A 19,022-nucleotide genomic window follows, 5' to 3' on the forward strand; every position below is an offset into this window, starting at 1 on the left:
GGGTAAAAGGGTGTTTTAACTGTACCCAGTGGTGCATCAACCGTGGCAATGAAATCCAAAATGATGATCATACTTTTTAACACGTTTGCACTGTTTATGCATTATAATTTACCACAAAGCAAACAAATATGGATAAATATCCTTGTTAACCTTGAAACAACAATTAGGTACAAAACTGTCAGTCTTTCAAAAGGTACTAATATGAACTTTTACAGTATTAGTATGCACATTTAAGACACAAATATGTACCATTTATGGCTAAATGAGATACAAAGATGTAAAAATAAGGTACAGCCCCAGTGAAAGCTTTGTACCTTTCTTGTAATTTTTTTACTGTGTACTTTTAAAGGCTTCTACATTGTTACGAAAAACGTTCTAATATAAATAAATACTGTTCTTTTCCGCCTTGGAACTCATTGATTCTATGTTTAAAAGAGATTGTGAATTTAAAAAATTGGCGTATTTTTTACTCATAACGGCACTTTAAATAATAAACATGTAGTTTGGGAATTTTTTTTATTTAATTGGTAAAAAAGATATAATAAACCATAAACTAAACACAACTGAAGATAACTACCACCAATGTCCTTTTAATTTTAAAAATGTAATTTAACATTTAACAACATTTTTTTTCAGTCGTACTAACCTCCACAGGGCTTTGGAGCTCATGGTTCTTCAGTTTTAAAAACAGCTGGAATATCAGCCCATCACATCCAGCAGTGCACCATGGGTGAGCGTAACTTCAGCCTCTGGCAGTGCTCTACAAACAGACTGAGGGAAAACTGTGTGAAAGGCACAGTAAGTTACAATAATGCAAAACAGCTTAGGGATGTTACATAAACTGATTTCCCTGGAACAATCACTGTAAACGTGTTTGTCACATTTACTTTGAAGAGTTAGTTCACACAAAAAAATTGTGTGTTGTTCCAAACCTGAATGGGGTTCTTTCTTCCATTGAACACCAAACTAGATATTTTGAAGAATGTTGGTAACCACGTGTACTTTTAAAGGCTTCTACATTGTTACGAAAAACGTTCTAATATAAATAAATACTGTTCTTTTCCGCCTTGGAACTCATTGATTCTATGTTTAAAAGAGATTGTGAATTAAAAATATTGGCGTATTTTTTACTCATAACGGCACTTTAAATAATAAACATGTAGTTTCATGTAATTTTTTTTATTTAATTGGTAAAAAAAAGATATAATAAACCATAAACTAAACACAACTGAAGATAACTACCACCAATGTCCTTTTAATTTTAAAAATGTAATTTAACATTTAACAAAAAAAATTTTCAGTCGTACTAACCTCCACAGGGCTTTGAACCACCTGGTTGGAGCTCATGGTTCTTCAGTTTTAAAAACAGCTGGAATATCAGCCCATCACATCCAGCAGTGCACCATGGGTGAGCGTAACTTCAGCCTCTGGCAGTGCTCTACAAACAGACTGAGGGAAAACTGTGTGAAAGGCACAGTAAGTTACAATAATGCAAAACAGCTTAGGGATGTTACATAAACTGATTTCCCTGGAACAATCACTGTAAACGTGTTTGTCACATTTACTTTGAAGAGTTAGTTCACACAAAAAAATTGTGTGTTGTTCCAAACCTGAATGGGGTTCTTTCTTCCATTGAACACCAAACTAGATATTTTGAAGAATGTTGGTAACCAAACAGTTGACGGTAGCCATTGACTTCCATAGTATGGAGAAGAAGAAAAAACACTCAATAGTCAATGGCTATTGTCAACTGTTCGGTTGCCAACATTTTTCAGAATATCTTCTTTTGTGTTCAACTGATTAAAGAAACTCATGCAGCTTGTGTGAGTAAATGACAGAATTTTCATTTTTGGGTCAACTATCCCTTTAAAGACTTAAGTTTCATACATTTTGTCTCTGCATTATAGAGTATCATGCTCTATTGTTACTCCAGCATACTATCAAGAGTCTCATTTTATAATCTACGGTAATAATAAATGACAGTGCACATTCTTTGTTGTTTAGTAACGTTTTTAGATTTGGATATTCAAATATCTGTATGTTCGTTCGACAATTAAGTTTATATTTTACAGAGGAAATATTACTGTACACATGAAGAACTTTACAATGCCATTGCTTTGAAATATACTATGTATATAACAACCTGCAGTTCGCGTAGTGCAACCAAATTCAAAAGACACTTCATCGTCAGGCAAAGGAATAGAGACCAGACACTTTAAAGGTTGTTGCATCCCTATCAGAGAGAGAGCAAGATTCTGTGACATCATGTAATTCAGTCGTTTCACCATACATAGCACAGTCCATGTGAATATTTGTGCATTTACAGCATTATGCCAAACACATTCCTCATCCACAACACCAACCAGAGCGCTTGAACATCTTTCAAAGGGAACAGCATGTTAATGTCAGTTCATTTAAATACAAAACTCTGCTATTGGACTCAGCCTAAGCCCTTGTGCATTAGGACAATACATTTATAACTTAACATTAACAGCAATGCATACAAAAAAAGTTACATGAGCTTAAAGCCAGCTTTCCACATCTACAAAGGACTCTATATATCAGAAGATACTTCCATGCCTTGATTTATGGAGAGCCGGGGGAGGCTGGGCAGACAATGTTTACCTCTATAATTTTGCATATACGGCATACAAAGGGAAAGAGGGTTTGCATACAATACATATTCTGGAATAACTACAGCCGATTACTGCTTTTTAAAGACCTGAAACCAAGGGTGAATCTCATGAAGAAATGTCCAGGACATAATTCACCCCAAAATCAAAGGAAAACAAAGTAAGAAATTATATTTAGCATTAACAAAATGAAGCCTGATACAATGATTAATAATAATAATTTGAGTTCCAATAACAGAATAAATACTACCATGATGTTTTCTTGATGGTCAATTTAAATCTTATCAGACTTAAAAGTAGGCTTCATTTCCTTTTTGCAAAAAGTATCTTCTCAATGTTTTTCCCTTAAATTTTTTGGGGGGGGGGAACAACCCAAAAATATCTTAACAGATTAACCCTAACCTTCTTTATAACAAAACAAAGGAAAAAGAACAAACAACACAACAATATCAACAGCAGACTATGACCTCTGCGACATGGAATCATTTGAATCATCCAGTGACATCATGCAAAGGGACATTTTTTGTGGTCTACTGGAAAAACATTTCGTGAGATTCCATTGAGCCCACTGACCTTTCAGGGAAGCCACTGCAACACTTTCCCTTTAAGAAAAAAGTCCCTATGAGAGCTGGTTTGATAGCTAGTCATCTTTACTGTATGGCTTAATTCTTAGCGGGAGATGACAGGGAGAGCGGTTTGTCATGTGATGACTGATTACTTCCAAAATGGAGTAAAATTCCTTTTAGTGGTTAGTCTGTCCTTCCTTCATCAATTAAAAAAAGTCCAAGACAAGGAATTGATCTTAATGAATAGATGAGTTTGACATGAAGACAGCGTTAGGAGTGAAAAGACTAATGAGTATAATATCATGAGCAAAAAGAAATGTCACAATGACATTAGGCCGATTCTGGAAAGGGCTCTGTAGTGTATGTGAAGAGAAAGCAGGAAAGGAGAGGTGTATCTCTGCAGGGACATCTCTTATCTGACATACTGCTGGCTCTGACACGCTGAAGTCGATCAACAGTGCTGGGTTTCCTCTTAAAGCTCGATCCTCAAGTCCAGCAGAAGTTTAGCGCGCTATGGGCTTGAAAGCATTTGCCGTACAAACAGGCAAAAGCCTCCTTTGTGTCTTGAGTTGTATGGCTTGCAGTGCATTAGTATTGCTTTCCTGTTCCCTTCCTGGGGGAGTGAGACACGGAGACCTGAGAGACAACGCTGAACTGTTTCTGCAGATCTGTACATCCACCACTGTATCTTCTGTAACTTTAAGAGGAGGTTTAGGAGTGCTTAGAAGCCAATAAAGACTAAGCCCGATTTAGTTATTCTGGATGAACAAATTAAGTTGATGTATTAGGGGTCAGAAGGATCCTGACTTGACAACATTAAATTGAGCTGGTTTAAAACTGATTGTATAAGGCGTTTGGAGCTCTTTTGGCGTCAAATGCTGAGAATGAAGAACATGACACTAAATATGGATCTTTAAGTGGTTCAAAAACAACTCTGTAGGTAATGTTCAAGACTTTTTAATATACTTCTATGGTTGATCTTCTCCAAGTCTCTAAGTCTGACTGGACACGTTTAGCTCAGTTCCACGATTTAAAAACATTAATATGTTTCTTCATTCACTTGCCATTTGGTAGACAAGAGTAGACAAGAGAGTACACGCTGATGAAAAAATTGTCCTTGAGCAACTCAAGTTTAGGGGCCTTAGCTGAAGGCCAAAATGTCAACGACGCAACATTGTAATCATTATGCCTCCTACTTCAACCTTTGTGAGGCCACTTTAGCTCAGCCACTGCCAGTTTTTCGTATTTGTAGATGTATGAGTTTGTATGGGTAGAATAAACTTGTTGGGTTATGAAAGCTCAAAACCAGTGTTCATGCTGATTGCGTAGCGGAGTTTGTCTCTGAGGATGCTCTTCTTGCTGTAGTTGGGCAGCTTGAGCAGGTTGAAACAAGTGGAGGACGTAGGGAGGCGACCACCTGGCTCCTTCTTACGAATGGTAAAAAAGCCGCGCAGAACACTACCTAAAGTGTCGCCTGTGTCCTGCGTATGCAATCAGACACAAAGAAGCATGATGAAGAAGCTACACAATCTTTGCAGAACAATGTATGGAGTAAGCAGATGGGGTGATGTCTAACCTGATCATCTGACACTTCCACGCAACGGATGGAGAAAGGGGGTTTGAGGTAGGCAAATCCAAGCAGAGGAGGTCTTGAGCAGCTGGTGACAAACTGAGGAGTAATACAGCCACATTATAGATGGTAATAAACCATGAAATAATCCAAATATGTGTTAAGTATTACCTTCAAGAACATAGCTCTCTCCTCAGGAGAAAAGTCACTGGAGAGAATGTCCCACAGCCAAAGAATGACTCTGTGGCTGCTATGGAAACCTCCGTAGTACACAGTGTGCTTCCTGGGAGACACAGAAAATCATATGCATCATTTTGAGTAACCTTTTTAAGACTGTTCTTCACAGCATGTGGTTATTAGTGCTACATTTTCAGTGCTGACTGTGAGAAAGATCTGCACAGTGGTTATAAACGTGGTGAAATGTGTTCAACTTTGTGCTTGTATGGGCTAGCGGAAGCATTTTAAGATATCTGAACAAATCCGTGAGAAATAAAAGATAATTGAAATAATTAAATTAAAAAGCCAGGGACCAGAAATAATACATATCTGGCTTTGATGTAACAGTCAGAGGTTATTTATATACGTATATATAAAAGGATCATTCTATTTCAGAATAGGGGTGTTGCAATACACCGGTACTGATGATAACCATGATATTTACAGAAATTAAACATAGACCGTTACGTTAATCATTATCATTATGTTAACACTACGCATACAACCATAAAGTAAATAATTGAGCGCCTATAACTATCTGGCTGACATACTAACACTAACTAAAGGTGGCGTTTGTACGTTTAAAAATATGAGATGAACATGATGCGTTTTTTAGAGACACGAACGCAATGGTCAAACACATCTGTCTAGAACATTTACATAAAGAAGCAATGAAAAAGCAGCGCACTGGAACGCAAAAGTGCAATCTGTGTGAATGGCCCTAACTCTAGTTGCCACCCATCAAAAAACGGAAAAAGAAGACAACAATGCAGTGTATAGCTACTACTGCCGCACAAAATCATGTCTGAGATGACAGAAAAAAGGAGACACTCTACGCACAGCTAAAAAAAATTAAAGCTAGCTCGCCAGTGTGGATTCCGTAAAAAAATGAATAAAGTGGTGTTAGACATCCTAGTCTTCAGGAAGTTCTTTTGGTACACTTTTGTACAGTTATGTTTACTAACTCTCTCCCCACCTCCCTACATTCCTGTAATTCATCAGTTAAAAAAGGGAGAACATAAAATTAGCTTTAGTTAAGAATGTATTTGACTGAGAGCATTTTTTATTTATTTGTCAAAATTTCTATAGATATCGCAATAATAATGTTATTGTGAAACATGCATGCAATAATTGTGTAGTTTAAATGTGATATCGTGTCTGCCCAATTTCAGACCTATTCCATTGACGATTAATTTCTGTTCACTGAAGGTGTGATGCATTCAAAATGCTTCCAGCTTTATTGACTATATAGAGAGCAAAGTAGGTTTGATGCACTGCGTCATTCTTAGTTTTTATTGCAAACCAACAAACTGATATGCAAAACCCTTCTAGGCCATTGTTAAGATGTGCAGACTCACTTGAGATCATCCAGGTCTATCTCAGCATTGTCTCCAGAGATGAGCCTCTGGACCTCAGGGGTGGAGAACATGTGCAGCCACTCTGGGTTGATGATGCTGCGGAAGCCTCTGATGAATGCGGCCGTCTGCTCCTTGATCTGGGTGTGCATGCGAAAGTGGGCCATCAGGTGGATGTAGCTGATCCTGGAGGATGGTTAGCAAAAACATTAAAGGTTAATGACAAAACATGAACTAAAAAACAATCTTCTATTGTGTCCTATTCTAAGCTCGCTGATATAAGAGAATCCAATTGGGAGAGAACAATAGGTTTAAATAGATAAGTTAAGTATTTGTCTGTGGTTGCAAATCCCTAATTGCTTTTTGAACCGCTCTGCTTCCAATACTAATTTGCTTTTTCATCGGGTCATTTCTTGTTGTTGTAATGAATGTGAATAGGAGGCAGCACTGCCACGAAAAATTTATTTACACTTGACCGAAGAGACAAAATGAACTCACTTGTTTTCATTAGTGACAGGCATGGTCTTTCCACCAGGAATTAGCTCATGGCAGACTAACTGTGAAGAGACAACGAAAGGAACTGAGTGAGCGTATGAGAGAATGAGGAAACCCAATAGCGTCAGAAGAACCCAAAAAAAAAACGGATTCAGCATTTCAGCTGAAACAAAAGTTGCTTACCTGCCCCATCACCTCTTCATCATAAGACAAAGACAGACCCAGATCACTGACATCCCCATCATAACGCTGAAAAATCAAATCAATAAGTGGTCATGGATATTACTACAAGATCAAAACGAATATGAAACCAACTCTGAATCTGAATGAGTCCGGCTGAATTAATTAGGTATATAACAAACATACATTTAAGATTAAAGAAGGGTATCAGTTGCCTCTAATGCTACATTGTCAGATTTGGTGACCCTGCTATTTGAGTGCAGCTATTGGTATTAGACCAAAATGCTTTTTGGGGTGTGAAACAAGAGGATCTGACATCACTAGAGTGAGTTTGAGTAAATATTTTAAGCCATTTTGTCTAAAAAAAAAATAAATAATAGAGAGCAGTAACTTCTAATACTGCATTGTCGGATTTGGTTACTAAGCTGTATAGCTGCAACTGTTCATTCCAGACCAAAATGCTTTTAGTGGTATGAAGCAGAGAAGGTTAGACATCACCAGAGTAAATCTTGGTAACGTTAAAGGCATTGTGTGTGAAATAAAGTGGAGTAACCGATTTAGCTAACAGATTTTGGTAACGTCAAATGCTTCTTTGTCAGATTTGTCGACCCTGCTGTTTGTGTGCAGCTTTTTGCATTAAAGAGATTAGACATCACCAAAGTGAACTTAAAAAACATTAAACCCATTCTGTGTGGAATAGAGAGGGGTAACAGATTTCGGTAACTCCTAATGCAATGTTGTCATATTTGGTAACCCTGGTGTATATCTGCAGCTGTTCACATCAGAACATTACACTTTTTAGGATATAAAATAAAAATGTTTAGACATCACTAGAGTGAACTTAGGTAACTAAAGCTATTCTGCGTGAAATAGATGAGGGTAACAGATTTCATTAACATCTAATGTTGCCCTGTTGGATTTGGAGACCCTGCTGTATTTGTGCAGCTGTTCACAACAGACCAAAATGTGTTTGGGGTATGAAACAGAGGAGATTAGAAATCACCAAAGAGAATTTGGGTATAACATAAGAGTTCAAATCTTTCCAAACGCTGTACGAATGTCGTAGTAGTCACACTGGCACTGACCTTAATGGAGGTGAGGTTTTTGTAGAACTCTGAGTCAAGAGAGGGCAGCTCATCTATGGAGCTGTAGAAGGTGCTGTGATGGTGACCCAAAACCTGACTGAGAAAAAAAGAGGCAAATGGCACGTCCACTACTATGCCTTCATACATGGCCTTTCCAAGCATCTTTCCAACAAATTCAAACAGCTGAAGGTGGTTTTCGTGGATGCTGGAGGTTGGGGAGGGATATAATCTCTCATTCCCACTGGTGGTCTGAAAGAGATAGATTGATGATTTTTAGTGGCAAAGTATGGTAGGTCTTATGATTGTTTGGGTTAACCGCAGCCTTTAGCTGCAGTGTATACCTTAAACAGATTGAGCGCTGGGTTGAAAACCTTCTTGATGATCTCTTCTAAGAACTCTTTAAACACACCATCCTGGTCAATTCCAGCCTCGTCCATGCCTAAATCATTCACAAACTTCACTCGGATCACTCCCTTAATGGAGTTGACAGGCAGACGCCGCAGTTGATCATAACCATCCTATGGAGATAAGGGAAAAGAGAGAGATCAATATTATTTTTCTTAGTTTACATTTATGCATTTGGAAGACGCTTTTTTCGAAAGCGACTTACATTGCATTCGATGTATACTTTTTTCTTAATTCATCCATTCAATGGAAATCGAAACCAATGACCTTGGCACCATTGCTCTTTGAGCTATAAATGCTAATAGATACGCATTATGTTCATTGTGTATCAGTATTTGAGAATGACGAAACCATCATTACCTCCAACATGCGTGAGCGGCGAATGGTTATATGAGTCACATGGGGAGAGGCGGAGCTTGTTTCCACCAATCCTAGAGTCTCCTTCTCTTTTGTCACGATGTTACGGAACAACAGCACCCTCTGTGACAAAAGCAAATCCGTACATTTTAACTTTTTTTTTTGAAAGATAAAATGACGATGATTTTGATCTAACTTGGATTCTTTATGAAAGGAAGACTGAATCTTTGTATGATCCTTTGCATTCATGACCTGTTATGAACCATGAGCATTAATAATCTTCCGTTTTGAGTCTGATTCTCACATTTTTGTGTGGGATGACATGAGGAATGTACTGAAGTAGCAGCTGTGCTCTTTTTTTGCCTTTCTCCAGCTCTTGAAACAACAGGCTGGGCTTCAGATCCCTGTGTTACACATACAGAGAAAAAAACAAAAACAAATGAGACCTATTTTGTAAGCCGGTGCATTTATCTTTCCCCTATATGAGAATAATTATCAGTAATTTGTTTTTGAATGGACTCAGCTCCAACTATAAAGTAAAACAATAAAATAATCGGACTCAAATATATACAACATGTGAGGCTGACACACTTGCGGAGCCAGTGATCTTCAGGAGTGAATCTCCTGCGACAGTCCCGCTCATACAGAACCATCAGCCAGCCGTGAACACTGTGGAATAAGTCCAGCTTCTCTCCTTTGGCATTCTCTAAAACAAATGAATGACCACACAAAGAAAGCACATTATCACTACCTCCATACACAGATGGTTCAAAACAACTGTGGTTTATCTAAATTAAGCTGAGAACAAGGCTGGAGAAAAGAATGCATACACATATGTAAAAAAAGTCCCTTGTTGCAGAAGCACACACAAGGGCTAAATAATACCTGCTCACCTAAAATACCATCCCAGATCATCTTGTAAATGAATGTGTTGAGGAACGAGGAGATGGTAACAAGCTCTTCCATTTTAAAAGAAATCTGTTCCTCATACACCTCTATGTCATCCAGAATCCTGGAATTAAAAAAATTGTCATATATTACTTTAATTTTCAAATCAACTTTTCACTTCAAATTTGTAGTGAAAAAAAATGTAATGCATAAATAAACAAATAAATATATCATTCAAATAAATGCAAAATTGTCACCAGTGGACGATACGGCACTTACGTGATGAGATGTCTGGAGCAGTCACAGAAGAGCATCAGCATGGCCAGAAGCTGTTTGGACTCTTCCGTGTCATTATTGAGACACTCCAGGAAGAGTCGGAGTCCCCCCTGAGGGCCAAGCTCACAGATGAATGCCCACAGCTTAGGCAGCAGCTCATCCAGATATGTCAGTCCTGGAACCAGAGTTTAATTTGAAACATAAAATCAAGATTAAAAAGAATATTAAACTAAATTTATGACACGCAATATTTCAAGGACCAAGAATTTTTGTTGTTGTTGTTTCACTGGACACTACTCTACACGTGGTTTTGGACCTACCTTACAAACAACTAATATTCTGCAAAAACATCTGATACAAGTATAAACCTTTTTTCCAGAATGAGGATAAAACATTACAGAAGTGGTTGCTTGTGTGAATGTGCATTATAGGTCTGTAAACAGCATAGACTTCATAAATGGTTTCATGCGAAAAGCATGTACCTGTGAGAATCTGCAGGCGGATCTGCGTGAGTGTGGTGAGGGCCGTCTGATACAGCACACAAATACTGCACACCTTCTGGACCTCAGCCGAATCCACACGCTTCCCTCCGACCGGTTTCAGGATGTTCCGTACAGATGCAGACTTCTGAAACGCTCGCTTGAACAGATCTATACATGCAGACAGTTTAACACAAGGGTTCCCCAGTGAAAACAGGATGAAGAGAGACCTGATGACTTGCAACACAGTACTGGGAAAGAGCATTTAAACAGACTCCGAGACAGCTGTATGGCATTCTTTAGATCAACCTTTTTGACTCCAAAGCCCCCAATTTTTAAAGACAATTTGTGACCCTGGACCACAAAACCAGTCATAAGGGTCAGTTTTTCGAAATTGAGATTTATACATCATCTGAAAGCTGAATATATAAGCTTTCCATTGATGTATGGTTTGTTAGGATAGGACAAGGGTATTTGGCCGAGATACAACTATTTGAAAATCTGAGGGTACAAAAAAATCTAAATATTGAGAAAATCGCCTTTAAAGTTGTCCAAATGAAGTTCTTAGCAATGCATATTACTAATCAAAAATGAAGTTTTGATATATTTACAGTAGGAAATTTACAAAATATCTTTATGGAACGTGATATTTACTTAATATCCTAATGATTTTTGGCATAAAAGAAAAATCAATAATTTTGACTCATACAATGTATTTTTGACTATTGCTACAAATATACCCCAGCGACTTAAAACTGCTTTTGTGCTCCAGGGTCACATATTTGAAGGCCCCTCAAGATATTTCTGATACTACTGCTATTGTTTACAGAAACCAGGATAAACAATATATTAAAATAAAATAATTATAAATAATTAAAATAATTAATTTCCATAATCACAATAACTTACAGTGACACAATGCTGCCGCACACATATTATTAAAACGTCATTATAAAAATAATATTATTATAATATGTTATACTGTTAAAACATCTTTTTCTCGTTAAAATGAATTTTTTTCTCGTAATAACGAAATATTATGTCATAAAAACAATGTTTTTCCCATTATAGAAGATATTATATATCGCTGTTAAAACTACATAACATCTCGTTTGATCTCGTGTGTCAGCAATGCGTCACTGTAATTGAACTGAATGTTTTTTTAATTCGTTTTTTATAGTTTGTGATTACAGGGTTTTTAATTATTATTTTTTTCTCCATGTGCAATCAACTACCAAATAACCTTTGTTCTATGCATCCTGTAACAATAGAAATGTTTAGGAACTAGTTTAAATATAGGTGTTTCTCACTTTAAACGCTCGCTTGAACAGATCTATACATGCAGACAGTTTAACACAAGGGTTCCCCAGTGAAAACAGGATGAAGAGAGACCTGATGACTTGCAACACAGTACTGTTTGCTGCTGTTTACTTTGTATCCTTGGTTTAACCAGGGAAAGAGCATTTAAACAGACTCCGAGACAGCTGTATGGCATTCTTTAGATCAACCTTTTTGACTCCAAAGCCCCCAATTTTTAAAGACAATTTGTGACCCTGGACCACAAAACCAGTCATAAGGGTCAGTTTTTCGAAATTGAGATTTATACATCATCTGAAAGCTGAATATATAAGCTTTCCATTGATGTATGGTTTGTTAGGATAGGACAAGGGTATTTGGCCGAGATACAACTATTTGAAAATCTGAGGGTACAAAAAAATCTAAATATTGAGAAAATCGCCTTTAAAGTTGTCCAAATGAAGTTCTTAGCAATGCATATTACTAATCAAAAATGAAGTTTTGATATATTTACAGTAGGAAATTTACAAAATATCTTTATGGAACGTGATATTTACTTAATATCCTAATGATTTTTGGCATAAAAGAAAAATCAATAATTTTGACTCATACAATGTATTTTTGACTATTGCTACAAATATACCCCAGCGACTTAAAACTGCTTTTGTGCTCCAGGGTCACATATTTGAAGGCCCCTCAAGATATTTCTGATACTACTGCTATTGTTTACAGAAACCAGGATAAACAATATATTAAAATAAAATAATTATAAATAATTAAAATAATTAATTTCCATAATCACAATAACTTACAGTGACACAATGCTGCCGCACACATATTATTAAAACGTCATTATAAAAATAATATTATTATAATATGTTATACTGTTAAAACATCTTTTTCTCGTTAAAATGAATTTTTTTCTCGTAATAACGAAATATTATGTCATAAAAACAATGTTTTTCCCATTATAGAAGATATTATATATCGCTGTTAAAACTACATAACATCTCGTTTGATCTCGTGTGTCAGCAATGCGTCACTGTAATTGAACTGAATGTTTTTTTAATTCGTTTTTTATAGTTTGTGATTACAGGGTTTTTAATTATTATTTTTTTCTCCATGTGCAATCAACTACCAAATAACCTTTGTTCTATGCATCCTGTAACAATAGAAATGTTTAGGAACTAGTTTAAATATAGGTGTTTCTCACTTTTGACAGGCAGATTATTCTGTAATGAGCTTGGCGGAGGAGGGGGAGGTGGAGTGGGATCTTGAGTTTCTAGCTTTTTGCTGAGAACATCACAGAAGAGAGTGCAGATCACTGGAACTCCCCACAGACACTGTAACTGCTTTGTTACCAACGGCATAGATTCATTAAGCCTGGAAAGACCGCAAAGAAAGACAAAAACAAGAGAGTGAAAGAGAAAGAATGCTTAATAGGATGGCACAACAAAGAAAGTATAATCAATTGCTGTATTTTGTCAATATAACACTGACATACCCATAGTCAACAGTCTGGGAGAACCAGCCCAACACTGGGTGCCAATGTGTGAGATTGGATTTCTTCTGAAACACATATCTCTGACAGTATGACAACATATCTGTCAGATCCTTTACAAAGTGACCAGCTTCCTGCTCTAGAACTTTTACATTAAAGTATCCCAGCTGAATGAGGTTACCTGGAAACAAAACATAGAGAGACGATGAGATAAATCAGGGGTCGAGAACCTTTTTTGACCAAAGAGCCAATTTTTTATTTTTGGTTAATGCATTTTTCCAAAAGAGCCAAAGTATATATAATATATATATATGTGTGTGTGTATATATATATATATATATATATACTCCACACGCTTCCCTCCGACCGGTTTCAGGATGTTCCGTACAGATGCAGACTTCTGAAACGCTCGCTTGAACAGATCTATACATGCAGACAGTTTAACACAAGGGTTCCCCAGTGAAAACAGGATGAAGAGAGACCTGATGACTTGCAACACAGTACTGGGAAAGAGCATTTAAACAGACTCCGAGACAGCTGTATGGCATTCTTTAGATCAACCTTTTTGACTCCAAAGCCCCCAATTTTTAAAGACAATTTGTGACCCTGGACCACAAAACCAGTCATAAGGGTCAGTTTTTCGAAATTGAGATTTATACATCATCTGAAAGCTGAATATATAAGCTTTCCATTGATGTATGGTTTGTTAGGATAGGACAAGGGTATTTGGCCGAGATACAACTATTTGAAAATCTGAGGGTACAAAAAAATCTAAATATTGAGAAAATCGCCTTTAAAGTTGTCCAAATGAAGTTCTTAGCAATGCATATTACTAATCAAAAATGAAGTTTTGATATATTTACAGTAGGAAATTTACAAAATATCTTTATGGAACGTGATATTTACTTAATATCCTAATGATTTTTGGCATAAAAGAAAAATCAATAATTTTGACTCATACAATGTATTTTTGACTATTGCTACAAATATACCCCAGCGACTTAAAACTGCTTTTGTGCTCCAGGGTCACATATTTGAAGGCCCCTCAAGATATTTCTGATACTACTGCTATTGTTTACAGAAACCAGGATAAACAATATATTAAAATAAAATAATTATAAATAATTAAAATAATTAATTTCCATAATCACAATAACTTACAGTGACACAATGCTGCCGCACACATATTATTAAAACGTCATTATAAAAATAATATTATTATAATATGTTATACTGTTAAAACATCTTTTTCTCGTTAAAATGAATTTTTTTCTCGTAATAACGAAATATTATGTCATAAAAACAATGTTTTTCCCGTTATAGAAGATATTATATATCGCTGTTAAAACTACATAACATCTCGTTTGATCTCGTGTGTCAGCAATGCGTCACTGTAATTGAACTGAATGTTTTTTTAATTCGTTTTTTATAGTTTGTGATTACAGGGTTTTTAATTATTATTTTTTTCTCCATGTGCAATCAACTACCAAATAACCTTTGTTCTATGCATCCTGTAACAATAGAAATGTTTAGGAACTAGTTTAAATATAGGTGTTTCTCACTTTTGACAGGCAGATTATTCTGTAATGAGCTTGGCGGAGGAGGGGGAGGTGGAGTGGGATCTTGAGTTTCTAGCTTTTTGCTGAGAACATCACAGAAGAGAGTGCAGATCACTGGAACTCCCCACAGACACTGTAACTGCTTTGTTACCAGCGGCATAGACTCATTAAGCCTGAAGAGACCGCAAAGAAAGAAAGAAGAAAACAAAGGAACGCTTAATAGGATGACACAACAGAGAAATCCAGAAAGTATAATCAATTGCTGTATTTAGTCAATATAACATTGACATACCCATAGTCAACAGTCTGGGAGAACCAGCCCAACACTGGGTGCCAGTGTGTGAGATTGGATTTCTTCTGAGACACATATCTCTGACAGTATGACAACATATCGGTCAGATCCTTGACAAAGTGACCAGCTTCCTGCTCTAGAACTTTTACATTAAAGTATCCCAGCTGAATGAGGTTACCTGGAAACAAAACATAGAGAGACGATGAGATAAATCAGGGGTCGAGAACCTTTTTTGACCAAAGAGCCAATTTTTTATTTTTGGTTAATGCATTTTTCCAAAAGAGCCAAAGTATATATAATATATATATATGTGTGTGTGTGTGTGTGTATATATATATATATATCAAATAACGTATATAAATAAATGTGTTTTTTTTCAATAACACTTTAATAATAGTAACTTTATTAGGACCATGGAAACTAAAATACACAAATATGCAACAAACCGCTAAAAATTGTGCCGGGTTTTTACTCCCTCTCTCTCTCTCTGTGCGCACACACGCATGTGTGTGTGTGTAAGAGTCTGAGTGAGTGAAAAATAATGCACGGTGCTTATGTCGACTGTATTTATGTGAATACACACCAGTGCAGGCATTTTGACACTCCATGTTTTGACCGTTTTAGGTGCGCCACCGAAGACAAAGTCTACTATGTTTGTCCGTGTTCCACTCGGACCTTGCGCGCAGAAAACATCCAATCAGAAGCGGACTGAGTTCTGTTTCGCAGCTTTGAGTTTTGTCCCGCTCTTTACCGTCTCATTTTTTGCTGTTATTACCACAAACGAGCTACAAATCTGAGTTCAGGAGCTCTACGTTACCATATGTGGTTTGCTGTCGTGACTCTCACGAACAGCACTGAACACGCATTTTGGCAAGTACAAAAAATTTATTATTATTTTAAACCTTTTATCAGATTATGTAGGCTCTACAACAAAGGAACTGCTGATCTCTAGTGATGTCTAATTTTTGTAATAGATCATTTGTTGGTAAAGGGTGAGAGATCGAGCCATAGGTTCCCAACCGCTGAGATAAATGATCAAGAAATTATAAACTAAGAATGAAAATGGCCCAGCAGTGCAATTAGATACTAAGAACTGATTCCGTTCACCAGTCCACCGTTGTTCTGTGAATCAAATGCACACTCCAAGAAGTGTGTGTTTAAAACACACATGCTTACCCAGTAAGCACAGAGTGTGGCTTCCTTCCAGACAAACACAGATATCCAAGCACTGCTCCTCTCGACTTAAAAACAAGACAAACTTGCGGAAAAGGTCATGGGTTTGGATGGTGACCATACACTGAAAAGAGCACAAATACAGACAGGTGAAATCATATTCTCGCAATTTTTGTTTTGACTTTGTAAGATGTGTGTGCAAATGAGGCATTATTGTCTATCTGCATGTGTTTATTTCTTACATCTGGAGTGAGTGTGTTGAGGTGCGAGATGAATGCCGGAACAGACATGATGTGGAGAAGGAAAGACCTCAGCAGGTTGTCTGAGAAATGTGCAGCGATAACAGGCCTGAAACACACCAGAATCAAAAGCTCATCACATTATCGGTCACTTCACAGAAATAGAGCTACTGATGTAATCAGACTGTGAGATGTCTCAGACAGCAAAGCCAGTTCTCATGGCAACCGACCTGAGTGACAGCGTAAAAATGGCCGTGAGGGTTCCTTTGGAAAGGGAAGGTCTGGATCTTGCCAGTCCATTTGTAAGTAGAATCTGCAAACAGCAAAAGAATTCATATTTTGTTTTCACAAAAACATTAACAAGCAACTTATCTTATAATATTAAGAAATGTTTATTGAGCATAACAGTAAGATAATATGATGCTTTTCACATCAATTAAAAAAAACACTTTTCTATGTTTTTGAAAGATGTTACAGTGTTAACAACACTATAATTTATTCAAATGATATGCTATCAGCCTGTGACAAGATTCTGATTGGATGAGTAGTACCTGAAGAACAGAGTAGAAGCCCTTCTGATTGAGATGTCCCATGATGTTCTCACAAATTCTGTTTAAAGCAGGCTTGAGGGCCTCTCCTTAAAAAAACAGAGAGGAACCTTTAGTAGGATTCTATGTGTTTTAACTTGTAAATCATCTCATCAGCTCTGATCACATGTGACACGAACCCTTCCCTCGGATGATTTTCCATGTCGATGTGTCAGTGAAGGTTATCAGCATTGTCAGGTACAGCGTCACTAATTTATTATCTTGCAGTATGTCAGGCTGCAGAGAGAAAGTGAAAGCAGCAAATAAGCATTCTTCAAGAAGCACTTCCTGACCCGTATGTACAGATAACTGAAAAACTCACACAGAGTAATTTGAAAAGGTATTCAACAAACAGATCAGATGTGTATTAACTAAGATTATCACAAGGAAATACCTTCAGTCTTTTCAGAAATTCACAAGAGACCCAGAGCACATCTTTGATCTGTTTCAGCCAGAGGATGGTGAGATCTTTTGAAAGGGCCAGGGATACATACCATACCTAGAAAAGTAATAGTCTGTCACAACAATGCAAAATTGCAGAACTATTATAACGTATGATACGATAAAGTATATTTCAGTCATCGCTTGTTTAAAAACTTACTTTAGGTTCATTCTCCACATCCATGCTACTTAGTATGATTCTACACAGCTTCTCAAACCTCTGTGTAAGCGAAAAAAAACAATGCCATCAATAATCATACTAAATACTACAGTAACTAAACAAATCCTCTTCCAATAAAAATCTTAACATTGCATGATGCTCACCAACTTATCATCCTTGCTCAATATAAATAATAATTTTCTAGCGATTTTGAAGATGGACAATGCATTTCTTTTTGTTGAACCGGCATCGCTGACTGCAATGAAGTCATCGACCTCTTTCCTAAAACAGAAAATGTGAAAAAGTGATAAATCTGTGTCAGGGTACATCACTATGCTGACAATACATTTTCAAACAGCAACTACTGTGAATGCCATAAAATTAAAAGTAAAACTGAAATAAAAATAAATTCAAACTATTTAAAAGACAAATTAATAAAAATGACAAAAGCACTTAATTTAATTAACCCGTTAACTGTCGGTTCAACTTTTTGAGCATAGAACTTAAAGTGACATTTCCAACTTAAATTGTTAGAAATTGTGAATGCTTTGGAGCACAGACTTAAGGTTGGTCTCTTTTTTAAAGAAGACACTAGGCAGATTATTGTAGAAGTGAAAAGAAGTTATAAAAATTATATTGCAAACAAGTTATGGAAGTTCAAGTTTATGAAAATATAAAATGTAAAAATTCTAATTAAAGTATTTTATATAAAATATATATTTTACAAAGCATGATTTACTCTAAAACTGCTAGAAAATTAAAACCAAAAGTCTGAACAAGTCGTGTTCCAAATTTGAGGTTGATATCTCAAAAAATGAGCTTTCAGTGCGATTTTGTTTGGGCGTAGTACCAAGCTTTTCCACTAGATGACCATCAAACCCCATTAGTAACCATATAAGGGCGCCTCCATTTCCATATATGGTTTGAGTGATCTGAAACATGTTTTTCCATACTTTTCTCAATAATTATGAAGCAGACATCACATTCAGAAGTATTAAGGGCAGTATTGCAGTATTTGATTTCAATTCAACCTCTAAAAAACACTATAAAAGACATACGACGAGAACCTTAGACCTAGGGCTGCACGATTAATCGAATGCGATTGTCATGCGCAATTTGTTAGTAATGTCGGTTCTGTAATCAGCAAGAAATCATCATCACGTGCTTTCAGATGGAGCAGAATTTACTACACATAGCCGTAGTTCACTGACAAGTTATGCAAAAAAAATCGCCGAGGATTTTATTTCGCGATTCTGAAATCGAGGAAAA

At 36.5% G+C, this 19,022-nt stretch overlaps 1 protein-coding gene across 1 annotated transcript in view; it reads right to left on the reverse strand.

Moving 5' to 3' along the window:
- Positions 1-2,219: 2,219 nt before the first annotated feature.
- LOC107597296 (ubiquitin-protein ligase E3B-like) overlaps positions 2,220-19,022 on the reverse strand; it is a 20,005-nt gene continuing 3,202 nt past the window's right edge. The window contains exons 4-27 of the mRNA XM_016288307.1: positions 17,918-18,035; positions 17,754-17,813; positions 17,547-17,651; positions 17,293-17,389; positions 17,117-17,202; positions 16,796-16,878; positions 16,569-16,674; positions 16,330-16,450; positions 15,154-15,331; positions 14,865-15,034; positions 10,509-10,676; positions 10,030-10,201; positions 9,756-9,874; positions 9,454-9,568; positions 9,167-9,266; positions 8,866-8,985; positions 8,442-8,618; positions 8,101-8,349; positions 7,019-7,084; positions 6,839-6,897; positions 6,344-6,526; positions 4,941-5,052; positions 4,776-4,868; positions 2,220-4,680 (exon numbers count right to left, since the gene is read on the reverse strand). Of these exons, the coding sequence (XP_016143793.1) occupies positions 4,489-4,680; positions 4,776-4,868; positions 4,941-5,052; positions 6,344-6,526; positions 6,839-6,897; positions 7,019-7,084; positions 8,101-8,349; positions 8,442-8,618; positions 8,866-8,985; positions 9,167-9,266; positions 9,454-9,568; positions 9,756-9,874; positions 10,030-10,201; positions 10,509-10,676; positions 14,865-15,034; positions 15,154-15,331; positions 16,330-16,450; positions 16,569-16,674; positions 16,796-16,878; positions 17,117-17,202; positions 17,293-17,389; positions 17,547-17,651; positions 17,754-17,813; positions 17,918-18,035 (3,049 nt within the window). The 3' untranslated portion in view covers positions 2,220-4,488. The remainder of the gene's footprint in view (positions 4,681-4,775; positions 4,869-4,940; positions 5,053-6,343; positions 6,527-6,838; positions 6,898-7,018; positions 7,085-8,100; positions 8,350-8,441; positions 8,619-8,865; positions 8,986-9,166; positions 9,267-9,453; positions 9,569-9,755; positions 9,875-10,029; positions 10,202-10,508; positions 10,677-14,864; positions 15,035-15,153; positions 15,332-16,329; positions 16,451-16,568; positions 16,675-16,795; positions 16,879-17,116; positions 17,203-17,292; positions 17,390-17,546; positions 17,652-17,753; positions 17,814-17,917; positions 18,036-19,022) is intronic.

The sequence above is a fragment of the Sinocyclocheilus grahami genome, unplaced genomic scaffold (genome assembly GCF_001515645.1).
Source record: "Sinocyclocheilus grahami isolate Dianchi unplaced genomic scaffold, SAMN03320097.WGS_v1.1 scaffold230.1, whole genome shotgun sequence".
Taxonomy (NCBI): Eukaryota; Metazoa; Chordata; class Actinopteri; order Cypriniformes; family Cyprinidae; genus Sinocyclocheilus; species Sinocyclocheilus grahami.